At 37.6% G+C, this 16,853-nt stretch overlaps 1 protein-coding gene across 4 annotated transcripts in view; it reads left to right on the forward strand.

The window, feature by feature from the left end:
- Positions 1-4,915: 4,915 nt before the first annotated feature.
- The window catches only part of LOC149426880 (uncharacterized protein ZK1073.1), a 102,759-nt gene continuing 90,821 nt past the window's right edge, over positions 4,916-16,853 (forward strand). Inside the window, exon 1 of one of the 4 annotated variants that reach the window (XM_089633888.1) lies at positions 4,916-5,436. In XM_089633888.1, coding sequence (XP_089490014.1) covers positions 5,296-5,436 — 141 coding nt within the window. In that variant the 5' untranslated portion in view covers positions 4,916-5,295. The remainder of the gene's footprint in view (positions 5,437-16,853) is intronic. The other 3 variants (XM_089633895.1, XM_089633903.1, XM_089633910.1) reach the window with 3 other exon arrangements.

The following is a 16,853-nucleotide window of genomic DNA, read 5'->3' on the forward strand; positions in this document are numbered from 1 at the left end:
CGCAATGGGACCATGTAATGGTCTCCCATTTTTAATCCACTCCATCAACGCCGATCTGGAATTTTCGTAGTGTTCCTTAACTTGTTGATTCCACCCAGCAATGTCACGATGTGTTTTTGGTTTGTTTTGATCGCTCTCCCGATGAAATACGGTATTGGCAGCCTTACTTAGAGCTTCAACGATGTCTGTGTAAATATTTTCCATGCTTTGTATATGGTCGCATCTGTCACATATAGAATCCGAATTACAAATGGATTCGGAGTGTCTTTGATAGATTACACTAAGTAATGCTTCTGCTACAGACGTATATGCACTGATTTTCTTATTATTATTCCTTCTCCATATTATGTTATTAGGCTGTTGTGGAATATTAAAAATAGTTGCAGGTAATTTTTCAGCAGCGATTACGCAAGATAGACTTAGACTATCTATTTTGTTCTTAAGATTATTAGAACTTAGAATGTTCTTAAGATTATTTATTATTTTAAAACAATCGTGCTTTGTTGTTTGGGTTTGCGTCTTTTAAAATGAGCTCCAACCCCCTTTCAGAGCTTAAGACGGCCCTGTCCTTAACCCCTAGCAATGCCGGGTACAAGTCAGTTTGCATGTAAATATTTATTTTTTATCATTTTACCACAATTACGCTTCATTTAATATTGCCTTTCTTCCTCGGACAACCCCGACATATTTTAAAATTATAAACTGTTGACAAAAATGTATGTTCTAGCACATTACAAAGAACATTTCAGAACAAAAGAGCGTCCTGATGCACATTTGACCTGTCAAATGTTAGAACAACGCGACTGTAGAACGGAACTCGGATTTAAAGAGAAGCAACATTGTACCTACCTAATCAGTGTCTCACCAGTACAGGTGTGACAGTAACAAATCGTGTATGAACATATTTGTATTTACCTTTTACCCATTCTTATTTGTTATTTACTTGCATATTTAGCTTATTCATTTTGTTACTATTTTTGTTATTATTATGTATTTAAACATCCATGTATGTAATTTTTTGGGCACCATGCCTGTTTTATGTACTTAAATAAAAATAAATAAATAAATAATAAATAACTCGAAATTTGAACGTGCTGCAATTTAGCCGAATAAAATGGTGTTCAATTTTGAATACAAATTTAATCTTTTGCGGCCTCCGTTGACCTCAAAGGTCAAGTTGAAGTACGCAACAATGTTACTGCAGAACTACTTTATATTGACTTTAATTCGATCCCGTATCTCATTCCATTACTGAGGTAATGCGCAATAATTAATCATGTATAAATACAAACATCCAAATTTATATCTATGTAGGTATATTTCTGCTTTCACTTGACTATAGTACCCATCTGTGTTTTCTCGGACGTTTATTTATCTTTGAAAATTGAATACCGAATAGAAATATCGGAATTGCGGTGGAAAGCCTGCAGAAGGTCTGCGGTTATCTATTTACGTAGAGATCTTTTTGTTCGAATTAATACAAATTCAGATTATTGGAACGTAAACATTTTTTTCATGTTTACGTTCATAGTTTTCTTGATTTTTTTTTTCAGTTCTTCTAATGCTTTTGACCGTTTAATTGACGTCAAATTGCTTTCACGAAATGTTATGAAGTTACTTACTGATTCGTAAATTATGCGTTGGCTTGAACCGTTTACATTATTTTTTTTAATATCTGGTATAGAGTTAGTAGCCAGTAGAACTATTGCTATCGCATTTGGGGAATTTGGGTTAGGGAATAAATGGGGGAGGAGAAGATGGAGAAGAAGGAAGTATAAATTTGTCAGATCAACTGTTCGGGGGTTCAACGATTCGGAAGAACAACTGTCGGGAGACCTACTGTCGGGGGGTCAACTGCCGGTTGATCAAGAGTCGGGTCACGTCACCATATATATATACAGAGTGTTAAGGGACGTACTTGACCTACTTTAACCAGTGATTCCATAGACATATGAATATTAGTAGACCTGCCCTAAGTGATTAAAAGCGTATTATCCCCACTCCCCATACCGGTTCCATTGGAGCCGGCTGTGCTCGCGTATGACCTCAAGTGAAATTTGAAAACGTGACGTCATCATTCTTGTGCGAACTATGGTCGAGGCATCATCGGTTCTTTTTACGAAATAACACGGCAAAATGTTGACTTGTACTATGAAAACTTGTAAAAATAGATTTGAAAAAGAGAATAAACCCAATTGTCGTATTACATTCCATATAAATATAAGCATTATTTTACTTTATTTTAAGCATATTCACATCGTATAATATAGATCAGTTTTAGAAACATATACTATCACATCGAGAAACGTCTGGACGCGAAACACAAAGCTGGTTGGTTGCTGGGAAGTAAATTATGAACATTTATAAAAGTGTCTTAACTAAATACTTAAACGAAATATTCGACTCTGAAAATAGAACCGAATTTTTTTGCCGAATTTGGACTTCGCAAATTTGTTCATAACGTGGCGAGTAATTTGCGCTCCCATGTAAAAATGTCTATTCATTCAAAAGCAGATTTTACTTTTAAGAAGTAAATGGTGATATTATAATGCGAGATGCCTATTTACTGTCAGATTGATTTATTGACGAATCACAGTCAGCCTTACTCCCTTCGTTCTTCAACAGTTGATTTTACCCCTCACCATTATCTTCTCGTCTATTAATTCCTATGTCTGTGAGTGATTCGTATACGTATATTATTCAACGAAACTCGAATAAAATATTGCCAGATGGGTTTTCAAACTGTGACAAAGGATAAAACAGTGGTGACATGTGGTGAAAATATGAATGATAAATTTTTTATTAAAAAAAAATGTTACCGGACAGCAAAGTGCCCATAACATTTTTTACTCCAAATGTGCTAAGGAAAAGCTGGTTAAAGTTTGTCGGGTACGTGCCGATACACCCTGTATAAAATTGCCGTTAACCCGTTGCCCGCTTGTACTAAGAGTTTCCGGATACAGTGTCTAACATCACTTCTCTCAATATCAATATTCTCTCAATATCACCCTAGTGAAAGACCACCATCCAAAACTGAAACATCGTTTGAAATTACTTTAGCTATATTTACTGAACATAACCAATATTTGTATAATATTAGAGTGATTTCACTAGGGCAAGGCTGGCCCAACCTTTTTAATGTAAGAAGTAAATAATATTGTAGTAGTCATAGAAAATAATATATTAGGTATAAGATGTAAACTCTTATAACTAAATAAATATACATTAAAAAAAAAAAAAAAAAAAAAAAAAAACAGTTGGGCGAAATTGACGATTTTGAATCACTGGCGGGCCACTGAATACCTGACGGTTCCTATTTCCATGGGGGGGGGGGTTGTTAGAGAATTTCTATAAAACATAATTCCCCACAAAAAAAAATCAAAATGAGTGCTCCCCACAAAATATTTGAAATCCATGGGGGGGGGGCAACTTCGCTGAGAAAAGATTCCGCGCACCCAAAAACATCATATATTATGTGATTCCCCACAACAATTTTTCGAATTCCATGGGGGGGGGGGGTGGCTACAAGGTTCCATTTCGGACGCAAAATGTTTAAAAAGTAAGTTCAACAGGTTAGATTTTTTCGTCGCTGATTCTCGTTCTAAGTAGCCTAAATAGCGATAAATCGCCTTCATTGGCAACACTGGTGACCGCGCGCAAGCTGCATTGTTTGTTTTACCGCGGGCCCGCGACACTTTTTCAAATTGGCGGATTGGCGGGTTTTTTGAAAATGGTTCACGCGGGCCACTTATAATTCGTTCGCGGGCCACATTGTGGCCCGCGGGCCTGGGGTTGGGCAGTCTTGCACTAGGGTATCTACCACTATGATGTTATAAACGGTGTCCGGAAATTCATATTACAAGCGGGAAACTGATGAATCTTCATCTTGATGAACCAAAAAACACTTTTTCGCTAACTTTCATTATAACTCCGATGCATTTTAAAAGATATTAAGCTGATATTTAACCCCTAGCGACCGATTTTTTAAAACTTTACCTTAGTAAATTGTATCTTCGGACTCGATTTACACGAATACGAACGTTTAAATTGGATAAACCACAAAATTAACTCCAAATGTGATGTAGGGATCACCAGTATTTCGCTTGTACTAAGAGTTTCCGAACACCGTGTATAACACAAGAGTTTAAAGTTTTAACCTCCCGGAGCTAGCGGAATGTTCTGATGTTCACTGCGGTTAGGGAGGGGAAGGATAAGTGAAGAGTTTTTGGTTGAACCTACCTAGACACTAAACATAGTTAAAGCCATTGAGAGCACGTTTCAATTCTAAATGGTGGTCTATCTCCAGGTCGATGCTCAGACTCGTCCATACTAAAAAGATGTGCAAAATTAACTAAAACGAAATAATTTGAAATCAGTAATCTCGATGTTTCAAAGCAATGAGTTTTCTCATATTTCACGAAGGTCGCCAAATCACTCGAGCATTCAAATTACGCGCGAATGTGATAACATTTACCGAACTTAAATAAATGAAAATAAGTTTCCAAAAATAACAATGTGGACAATATTTACGAAGTGTTCCTGTTTCTGAAATACTCATTTTGTGAAGATACATGTCGTCCGTTCCACCGCCCACACTCTCCACCGCTGATAATATTTATTATGATGCTGATATAAGATAACATCATTATATTATATCGACGCGCGACGCTCTGATTTCGAGATGTTATTAGCGTACGGCTATAGGTAGTTCCCTAATGTCTAGCCTTCTTTTCATCGTCAACACTTTATTGCGGTCTATCTTGGCGACAATTCAAAAATAAAATAGCCCACCAAGACCCCGTAGTACAAAGTTACTCGCATCGTATATGACGCGGCGCGCGTAGACGGAGACGGGTGCGTGTGAAATGCTTGGACGTGCTTGGACGCTTGGCGCCCGCCGCGAACAACTGAACCCGCAGCCAACAGACTGCGAGCCATTTCAGTTCTGCGGTTAGGGGAGATCGTTCGCAATACTTATCTCTTGTATCTTGTATCTACCGGACCTGAAACCTGAAAGATATCGTAACGATTCTGAACAATCAGCTAAAGCTAATTGCATATCAAATGCACTGTCTAACATTGCAGTTTTAGTGTGTTTTAACGAATGTACGCAATTACTACTGGGATGTAAAGTTTAAACTGTGAAAGTTTCATTGATAACGTACCTCTTAGTTGCTTTGAATCCCAGGAGTTGTGAAATCGGAGTGCTTCTACGTGATACTGTTGTTTTGATTTGAAGCCCCATTTTTGAAGACTGTTTGACGTGTAGACTACTAGTATTTGTACATATTCAGAATGAGTGTTAGAATGGAGCGGATCGATGAGAAAAGGCACCACATGATGAGCAGCCGTAGTATGAGTGTGTCGGCAAATGACAAAGAGAGGGTGAGCTACATTTTTCTATCGTTACCATGCCCAGAGAATTGCTGCGATCAGGTAGATACATTTCTTGGATACTCTCTATGTTGTTCATCTCGCTTCCACCTGTAATCCCGCACTCCGCGAATCTTGTCATTCTTCTAACCTGCGCCGACATCCAAAAGCCTTCGTAATGTAAACACTAACACGCAATGTTCATCAGCAATGTTGAAAATATGCAGCAATGTAGCAGAGAATACGATCAAAATTCGATTTAAACAATACCTACAATCAATGCATTCGAGATTCAGTTGTACCCTATCATTATTTTTTCATATTATGTTAAGTTGTCCTAGACAGCAATCAGTTTGTTATGTAACAAGTTATATAAACGTGACAACTTGGTTTAACACCACTATTTGTTAACATTTAGATTGCTACCAGGTTTCACTTGGACCCAGTCCTCATCGTGCCTTAAGTTTTACTAAATTGAATTATAAACATCGAAATTTTATAAAATAAATTACACATAGAAGAAAACACAGTAACAATGTTTTTTGAAGTGCAGGTGAAGAGCGTCCTTGTTAAATAAGTACTTAACTAACCGCCGCACATTTTGCCTAAAAATATGGAAATTACACTTCGTTTCAACAATTACTACAAGAAATGACCATTTACACGAACAACGTAGGTTATCAAGTTCTTATTTTGGGTTTATTCGGTAATTTGCGCGTATTTAGATTGAAACGAAACTTTCAGAATCGATAATTCATACAAAAAAAAGTCCAAAGCAAACGGAAATTTTGAACTTTGATTGAACAAAAATTGAATTTTAATGCATCTTTTAAAATATTTCGTAATACGTAATTAGTTGTTTCTTGTAGTAATTGAAAGGAAGTGTAATTTCCATAATCTATGCCTATTAAAATAAAGGCTGCAAGGTGAACATTTACCCTTAGTTCTAAGTAGCGAAACGTTATTTTCTTCAGTAATAATGTACGTATTATCTATTGTCCACAAACAGTCCTTGCACCTAAACAAAACAGTCTTAAGTATTTCCTTACCTTCAGATTACAAAGATAAGTCATCAATGTCAATAGATTAATATAAACTTTATCACGCTACTGATAAAGTAATTTGTTGATTTGAAATTAAAGAAATCATTTTCTCTAGCGAGTGTCATCATCAGCAAAATCAGCCAGTTTGCTTTGTAGATTGTTACGAACTCTGATAATTGGTGTCAGCTTGTATGATGTCAGTTTATACGGATAACTGGTGTTTACTGCCCTCAATCAAGCTAATTATGCTTTAATTCTGCTACATTTCATACGAAAGAATCACATGAAACGATGAAATAACAACAGCTAGTTAGAGTCCTTGAAAGTACAGAAGGCGCGGAATATCGCAATATTTGTGTAACTATTAACTTTTGTGATTCTAGAATAAGTCGGTGTTATGTAAGATAAGGTGAAACCGTAGGTATGCCAAAAAAAACTGTAAAAAAAAGTCTGGAAAACACTCGGAAAACATATTTTTCTAAGAGAGTGCAGCCAAGGTGGTGACTGAAATAAATATTAAATGAACCTTTCAAGACGTGAGCGTATAATGCCACCTCTTTAATCATACGGTGTACATTCATTTATAATATAAATTGTGTTAGTTGCATTCGTAACCATATGTATACTACATGGGTTTACACGATCCATGTTGGTACTCTTAATTCTTCTTTTTCATAAGCCTTTTGGGATCCAGCTTTGGCCAGTATAAGCCTTACTCCTATGCAGAGATGTGTAAAATGGTTACCCAAAACCATTTGAAATGCAAAATGGAAATGGGTCAAAACTTTTCCATTTGAAAATGCAAAATGCAAAATGGGTTTTAGAAAAGCATTTCAAATGCAAAATGCAAAATACCTGTTTTCAAAATGCATTGAAAATGCAAAATGGTTTCTCAGGTCAAACAATTAAAATAATTATAGAATTTTTAAACAATTTTTTCATTTAATAATGGACATCAATGTAGAACAAACATATTACATGATGGTAAATCCAAAAACACCACGACTACAGATTATGAAACCACAAAAAATTTGCGCGGGACTAATGTTGCCAACGTAAAAACATATAAACTTTTATCTAACATTTAATATTACAGCGTCATGGCCCCATGTTCAGTACCTATTTGAATTAGTATTTTTTGTAATGGAGCAACTTGACAAATGTAAATTATCTCTCATAGCGAGGTTGAGGACCGACTGATATTTGGGGCTTATGAAAAAAAGACCAGTGGAGATAGTAGGAAGAATTTTGCAAAAAAGTATTTAAAATGGAAAATGCATTGAGAAAAGCATTTAAAATGCAAAATGGTTTTTAGAAAAGCATTTAAAATTCAAAATGGCAAATACCCATTTTGCATTTTGCATTGCCATTTGAAATGGATTTATTTGAAATAAAGCACATCTCTGCTCCTATGAGGTCTCTTGGCAGATTTTACCCATCCGAAATCAACAGTTGTAGCTTAGCAATAGTATGACCAGTCTTTTTTTTTCAGCCATTTTCAAACTGTGGTTAGTCCACATTGAGACGACGTAAATGTAAATGTCCCCTCAGTAAATGGTAATGAGTTACTGAGGGGAAAACATAGATTGGTTTAACCAACAATAGATCATGTCATCGGTTTAACCAGTAATAAATCAATGTATGCACCTTCAAAATTTACATTTGAAATAGTATAAATACGTCGTCTCAATGTGGACTAACCACAGTTTGAAAATGGCCTTGTAAGCCGAAACAGCTGTCACAATAATAAAAAACTAAAACACTTGCAGAACTTAATAATAATATTATCAAATTTAATCTAAATTAAATTTATAAAAAAAATTAAATGGAGTTCTACGAATTAAACACAAAAACAATAAATAAATATGACCAGTCTGCCTAGCTCATATGTGCACAGCTTCTGTTTTTTGCCTTTCAAGACGCCACATACTGCAAGTTTTTGAGTATTCACAGATCACGATTGCATTGTGCATATATCACTTAGCTTCACCCAACCTAACCTAAAGCGTTGTTCCTCTCTTGTTTTATCGCCCGATTCCACATTCCATCAGTTGGGCTAGGTTCGGTTAAGAGGGGCATCCACAATGTGATCATGACCGTGTAGATATAAAGCAGTTTTGTTTTATTACCTATGAACCCCTTTCTCCAACTAAGCCCTCACGGAAAAATACAGCGCTATTCAAAATTATAATTATTATAAGAATACCCTCAAATGTTATTTGAATCCCATTGCCCTCCCACTTGAATGAGGGGATTGGAGAGAGTTATTACTTCAATATTTTTTGCGTCACCTGCTTGAAGCATAAATTATAATCAACATGTCATATTAATGTTTTTAAATTAGAATTTCATCAGCAGCAAAATATAATATGATAGGTTTTTGAAAATGAAAAACTCGGAAAAGCTACAATGTTGAATTCTTGTCTATTATTAGACACTTCCTGTTAGTCTAAAAATTGTTTACTTTAAATATTTAGTTGTGTAAACAATCATTGGATACTTTGTTATTCTTCACGAGAATGGACCGATCTACTTAAAACTAACAACATGTTAATATCCTATATTAAGATTTACTAAGAATGACGTACTTTGCCTTCTGCCAATCAATAATACAGGATTAAATAGAATGTGGTGGAACTTATAAAAAACACACAATCCTTTACATGGCACAGAAAAATAATATTAAAAACAATTCTACTTAAACCATATTTTAACTCTTTGTACTCCGTTGTCGCCGCCACAGCGACATAGGAAACATTCTAACACCAATGGCGCCGCAGCGGCGACATAAAAAATAAGTACACATCTTACTGTTTAAAAAATAAAATAGTCATTTTACAGGTAGGTATACACATGATGTTATTTAGTTGTATACAGTACCCACTTACGATTGGTTGTGCTTTTTGCTCTGTTTTTCATACATAACAATAACGACGCATTCATTTTATTTCAATATTTTTTACTGGGCAATAAATATTCATACTCCATCAGAGACCAGGCTCAATGGAAAATTCCATATTTTAAGAAAATGTTCCCAGCGAGACTGTGTAGTCTGCTTGAAAAGGGCAGTAAAGGGTGGCAGACGGCAAACCAGTGAGTACTGTGACACGTGTCCTGCATTTGGGCGACTGTTTTCTAAAGTTAAAAGTTAAAACGTTATAAAGATTAGAATATGCAAAATTTTCTTTTATTTACAATCTTATACGAAAATAAATGAATATTTCTATCTGTATCATTTTATTTACTGCCTTACCAATTTTTAATTAATTAATATCTAATTTTCTAAAAATATCGTAATTTTTTTCATATTTTTACATTACACTCTATGGAGTAGCTGGTATACCATATAAAAAATAAATTGTAGTACAAAGGGTTTAAACCATAATCAATATCCAGAACTTCTCTTTAGAGAATTTAACGTCAGAAAACTAAATACATTATACTTCTAACAGTACAAATTTAAAAAGATAATATCCTAAATAAATATATTAGAAATCTCCGAAAAAAATTCTATTCTCTCAACTCCAAAACGTAAAAAACAATCGGGCAATTCAACTGTAAATATCTTGGAATTAAGGTTTTTAATGCATTACCAGAAAGTATCAGAAATATAAATAACATTAGAGATTTTAAATTTCATCTTAAAAAATACACTGAAAACTTAAACATATAAATATAAAAATCATGAAACGTGATAACATATCCCCCATATACATAAGCTTTATTATGGTGGTACATCAAAATTAATAAATTAATTATTTGAAATGCTTACGATTATTTACATTGTAAGATATTTTCTGTAAATGAAGTAACATTATTTTTTTAACAATAAATAAGCAGATTAATTACTGAAATTAGAAACTGTCTGAAATCAGAAAGTGTCTTAAACTATACAATGACTGAAATTATAAAATAACTGTAATTAGAAACGCTCTGAAATTATAAAATAACTGAAATTAAAAAAAATAGAAGTTGTCTGTAATAAGAAACTGTTTAAAATTAGAAACGGTCTCAAATAGAAAATACCTGAAATTAGAAACTGTCTGAAGTTAGAAATTATCTGAATTCAGAAATTGTCTGAAATGAGAAACTGTCCGAAATTAGAAACTGCCTGCAATTAGAAACAGTCTGAAATAGATAATACCTGATAATAAAATCTGTCTGAAATAAGAAACTGTGTGTAATTTTTTTTCTAATTTACACTAAATATATTTTATTACTAAATATACAGAAATTTTCTAATGTTTTAATTGCTACTGTTTATTCAATTAGATACATAGTCCGCTTAATTAATATTTGAACATCCATCCTTTAATATGTCGAACATGTAACTAGCATTCCTCTGTTTGAATGTCAGAAATAATGATTAGTTAATTAGTTTTATGGCTTCTTCCCACTGGCTATTTGTGCTCTACTGTTAAAGCACTTAATGAAACTTAATATCCACACATCTTCATTCTTGTATTATTAATTGAATCTCACCCTACCAACCAGGGCCGCTACAAGTAGCACTTACCTACAGACGCCCTTGGTTATAAATAGTCTACAAGTAAAAAACAATATCTCGCTATTTTATAAGTGAAATATTTCACAATGTTGTCGATATCCTAATTCTGCGGCTAGAATGATTTTTGGTGAATCGACTAAGTATTGTCGTATAACCCCACTTCTAAGGGATCGCATTCACTGGCTTCGATGCCCTGAAAGAATAGACTTGGAAGCATTGCAAGGAATGGCGCCGGCCTATATATCGGGACTATATGTTCGACAAAACTTAAGCAATAGCTTACTCTAAGGTCAGCAGATCTAGATTTTAGTAATCGTCTAATTGAACTTTCTAGGTCAAATCGAGCCGTTTACTATGATCGATCTTTTCGTAAAACTGGTCCTCTCATTTGGAATAAACTTCCCACAGCTCTTACTAAGCTCTAGAATTCGGCAGAATTGAATTTAAACGAGCTTTTAAAACAAAATCATTTAAAAAATCCTACCATTCATAAATCTTAACTTTTTTCAATATTTTATAATAAGCCATATTCTGAAACTGTTTGGTTTCGGTTGCCTTCTTAATGTACCTTTTTAAAATGTCTGCTTAGAAGATTCTCATTTCTGAGCACAAACTGCCTCCTGTTTTAAATTATGTTATAGTTTTAATGTTCTTGTTTTGTCCTGTCCTGCTGTTATTGTTATTCTTTGTTTTGTCATCGCTTTGTATAAACTATTAATGTAGTGTTATATTATTAGATCTGTATTGGGTAAACCGCACTGTAGAAAGAATTTGAAGAGCATGACCACTAATACTAAATTACCGTTTTTAAGTTTGTTGTAGTGAAGCGTACTTGAAGTGAAATGACACTAAACTGCGTTATATAAATGCTATATTATTATTACAAAAATATGTCTCTAATTCTCCCTTATTTAATAAATAAATACCAAAATTTTACTCCGAAATCAAAGTATTTGTAAGTAGGTATTTAAATATCTACATAATTGATTATAAACCATAAATATTTCACGTAACATTTTTTAAAATTTCAAATAAGGAATTACGCAATTTGTCCAAAGAAATGTCACCATCTCACTGAAAATTCTTTTTAAAACTTTCTTCAAGTCGGTAGGTATCATAATGGTGATGCGAATTTGAAAGCTCGTAGTAGGAACCACGATCATACGAATTCTGGCGGGATAAAAAGTTAGTATTAAACACTGCCACCATCTTGAACCGGAACCAGAACGTAACAAACGAATCTAAAGAGAGAATAAATAAATAAAAAAACAGAACTTCGTTACGGTCAGTCAACAAATTCTTATACAACGCTTTTCACAGTTGATTTTTTAATGTCTTGTTTGCTTAACATACAAATTACACTATAGGTTAGGAAATTAATATTTTTTAAGAAAAAATAATAATTTTTATATTACTTTACTTGATGTACCTATAACAAGCAAGTATAGATCAAGGCCATCGCTGAATGATCGCTCCATTGAAACCTTTGGTAATGTAGATACCTACAGCAGGTTGTTTTAATTGTCTTGTTGTTTTAAAGATTAACGTTTGCCAGAGGCGGATTTGGGGAGTGTTCAGAAAAAGATTAAAATTCTTGGTAGGTAATTTATGTAACGTGGACGTAATAATAAGGTTATAAATTAGACGGTGAAAACTTTGAAAACCTAATGCTAATAGCACTTACCAATTTATTTATTTATTAACACCCTTTCAAGAACTTTTACATTCGAATAGTAATTATACCTATATATTATTATAAATAGTTAATAATTATACATTACTGAACTGCTTCACAGAGAACATTTTGTATTTGCTTAGTGATAAATTGAAAGTGTTCACTGGCTTCAGAGGGGAATACATAATATGTAATGTTCTATTTCTTTCTTTCAATAGCTAGTATATTCAATAGCGATGTCGGAAAGTAATACTAACAGTAATAAGTAATTACCAACGCTGACATTACTATTTTTACTTTTTCACTATTTAAAAAAGGTTTTATGATCTCATTCTTATTTTCTTGAAACGGGCTCGCTAAAAATCTTTCATTTTTTATTATTCTTAATTTTTTGCAAAAATATTGTAGTCTTAGCTTATTTTATACTAAACTTTACAAAAAAATCCCACTCTCGTTCAATACTCAGAACAATATTATAACATTTAAATCTCAAATAAATAGCTGGATCCAAAATATAGGGAGATCAGAAATAAACAATATATTCATTATCTAATTTCAAACAGTTTCTGATTTCAGACAGTTTCATAATCTCACTCTCATTTTCTTGAAACGGGCTCGCTAAAATTTTTTTTTACTGTAATCTTAATTTGTAGCAAAAATATTGTAGTCTTAGCTTATTTTCGGAAAAGAAGGAAATTAGCCTAAGGATTCAAAATACTTTTCACATTAAAAAGCGTTTAGCAAAATCGAAAACTTTTAAACATTATTGTATAGCTGAGACCGAGGCTCTGAGGCCCTTGTATAGCTAATTTGAATTCACAATGGAACTTTAAAATATATATAGTAAATTGTACCTACCTATGTATGCTAAATATGGATATTCTTCCTATGTGACTCTTTCAACTGTACTTGTCTGATATATAACGCTTATACTGCAACTATATTTTTATATTTTATTCAAAAAAATTCTAAAATTCTAAAAAATATTTATTGCACAAAAGAGTACAAAGGGTATAACTTATAGGTTACATCCTTTTTATATTAACTTAACCGTGTTATATTAACTTAACCGTGTCATTGTATAAAGTGTTGTCTGCAAATTGTAAAATAAAAAATAGTAAAAAAATTGAAAAAGAAAACAAAAATATTTCAAATTTATTTAATAAATGGTCATTAATTAAGTTATTCCGTTGAAAATAAAACTAAAGGTATTATCTTGAAAGTCTTCGCTTACAAATTTGCGCGTCTACTTGAATTTGACGGAATGTATCTAAAGAAAAGGTTTAAGGACTGAATTACTAATTACAGAGCTATAATAATAATGAGTATTTTAAACATAATTTTGTTTGGTGGTGCACAGATAAAATTCTGAAGGCCGCCCCTTGGTTCGGACGCCCTTGTGCGTCGTACACATTATATACAGAATGCGCCGCCCCTGTACCTACCAAACTAAAAATAGTACAACACATGCCTCCTGACCCGAAAGTAAGAAGACTAACAAGGATTACTATAAAACATATATCTACGTTACCCTCCGTGTGTCTTTAAAGTTCTTGTGCCAGACGTAATGTGCGACACACAAGACTGTAAACAGGGCGGTGATCCCAATCCGTGGAGGCGTATGATGCCTTCCTTCAGTGGCGTGGAGGGGTAGAACGGGGCGTCTCTGTAGCCGTTGTAGCTGGTCCGATGCTAGTACTCGTCCTTGCTGTAGAGTCCGGGTCTTTCGTAGGGGCAGAGAGGTCCGGGGTGAGGCGAGGGTCAGAAGAAGAAGAGAAGGCGAGTAGAGTCAGAAGTCGGAGCGAGGTAGAAGGCAGAGCAGAGAGAAGTGTAGAGCTGGTGGAGGTTGCTGGATATCTAATTTTTCAAGGGACTGTTGCCCGTTTTATAGGACCCCGGCGGCCTTCGCTGGCTGAGCGACGCTCACACGGGCCCGCTTTCTCTTTGATTCCTGGAATCGAAGCCCGTGTTTGTGGCGCGCCCGCGGCTCGCCGCCGGGTTGGCTACCGCCTCTCGGCCGGTAATTTTGGGCTCGTGGTCGAACGCGACCACGGCCTCTCTTTGTTCAGACACGATCTTCAGAATCGCGCTTGGGGAACGTTCTGACGGCGAAGCACCTCGCACGCCACGACGGCGCACGGCCCCTTGCTTCGGGCCGGGGCCGAACGTTCCCTCTCGTATAAGCACGACTCTAATAATCGTGCCCGAATTAAATGATCTCATGATTGTACCAGCTCTAACAATACTTCTCTGCCCGTATACCTCTATCCAAGCTCCGACGTTTCATTTATTGATAACATTTTCATTTTACATTGCTTCATACATTTACATCTTTACATTATTACATACATTTTATACAATTTTATTTCTTTAGGACAGTTAGGATTCATTCAATTTTATTCCACAATTCTATATTTATCTTATTATCCTAATCGTGGGTGACCGCGGCCGAGCCCGGAGCAGTACGTCCGTCACACTCCCCCCGTGGAGCTCGGCTACACCCATTTTAGCGGGAGGCGTGCTGCGACTTGGTGCGGCGTGGTCCCCGGCGTCCAGTCCCCCTGAGGTGGCGAGTTCGTCGGGGCGGCGTCTGGACAGGTCCTTTGTATGTGTCCTTGGAGGCGGGATCACAGGCCGGCAGGAGGACCGCGATCTTAACTGCCGGTCTGACATAGGTCCCCGTGCTGGTTTTGACCTTCACGGTCCTGACCTGTCCGTCCGGGGCTGGAGTGGCCTCGAGGATCCGTCCCCGTGGCCAGCTGTTGCGGGGCAGCGCCGGGTCCGCAATCAGCACCAGGTCGTCCTTTTGTAGGGGCTGCACTGGCTGCTGCCACTGCTTCCTGGCGGCGAGAGTAGGCAGATACTCGCGGACCCAACGCCTCCAAAACATGTCCGCGAGCTGTTGGCCGATCCTCCACTGCTTCCTGAGGCAGACCTCTTCCTCGGCCGCCCCGTACATGGCCAGGTGGGGCCGCCTCCCCGTTGAGCCCATGAGGAAGTGATTGGGCGTCAGCGGTTCCTCGTCTCTGGGGTCGACCGATAGGTGGGTGAGCGGTCGGGAGTTAACGGTGTACTCCGCTTCAGCCAGCGCCGTTAGGAGGGTCTCCTCTCTTGGCGCTCTCGCTTTGAGCGTAGCTGAGAGCGCCCGCTTAACAGAGCGTACGAGCCGCTCCCAAGCTCCCCCCATGTGGGGACTGCGGGGCGGGATGAAGCTCCACTCCATCCCTTGGGTGGTCGCATAGTTTTGGACCCTTGGGTCCCGACAGATGTCTTCCACGGCGTCCCTCAGTTCCTTGTCCGCGCCGTGGAAGTTGGTTCCGTTGTCGGACATCAGGGTCGCCGGCTGGCCTCGCCTTGCCGACATTCTTTGAATTGCCATTATGGCAGAGTCGGCACTTAGTGCGGTGGCCAACTCCAGATGCACCGCCCTCGTCGACAGGCACGTGAAGAGGGCGACGTATCGCTTTTCCTTCCGGCGCCCGATGGTTACCTCTAGGGGCCCAAAGTAGTCCATCCCACAGTTGGTGAAGGGCCGCACATGCCGTGCAAGCCGGGATGCTGGTAGGGGTGCCATCATGGGGGGAGACGGCTTGCCCCGCCGCATTTTACAAGCGGGGCACATGTGTTTTATGCGGCGGAGAACTGAGCGCAGCTTTAAGATGTGGAAGCTGGTGCGCAGTTCGGCCATCGTCGTCTCCACACTCGCATGATCGGCTCGGGTGTGGTATTGTTGCACAAGCAGCCGGGTGTAGCTGTCACCACCGTCCAGGATTATGGGTGACTCGGGTACTCCCTTCACTCCCTTGACTCTCGAGCCCATTCTGAGCACCCCGTTGTGGATGTGGGGTGCGAGGGAGACGAGGCGACTGCTGCTGGGCACGGCCTGCCCCGAGTGGAGCTGGCGTAGCTCTGCTCCAAAGGTTGCTCCCTGGGAGTGCCTTATCCACCGCCATTCTGCGGCCCGGAGCTCCTGCAGGACTAGGGGGCCCTCGGCTGGCCTAGCGGGTCCCTGGCGGCATCGCCGAATGAACCGCAGCATCCATGCTGTGGCCCGGATCAATCGGTTCCAGGACGAGAACCGCAGGATGGAGGGCAGCCCATCCTCCACGGCGAGAGTAAGGCCCACGAAATTTGGCCGCCTTTCCAAATTCTCGTCACCCGGCTGTTGGCTCTGCCGTTCCTGGGGCCATTGGTTACTCGGCGCTGTCAGGAAGGAAGGGCCGGTGAACCACCTTCCACTCTGGGTGAGGTCCGG

This window comes from Hesperophylax consimilis, chromosome 1, assembly GCF_061612785.1.
Source record: "Hesperophylax consimilis isolate HC1 chromosome 1, BYU_Hcon_1.0, whole genome shotgun sequence".
Lineage (NCBI taxonomy): Eukaryota > Metazoa > Arthropoda > Insecta > Trichoptera > Limnephilidae > Hesperophylax > Hesperophylax consimilis.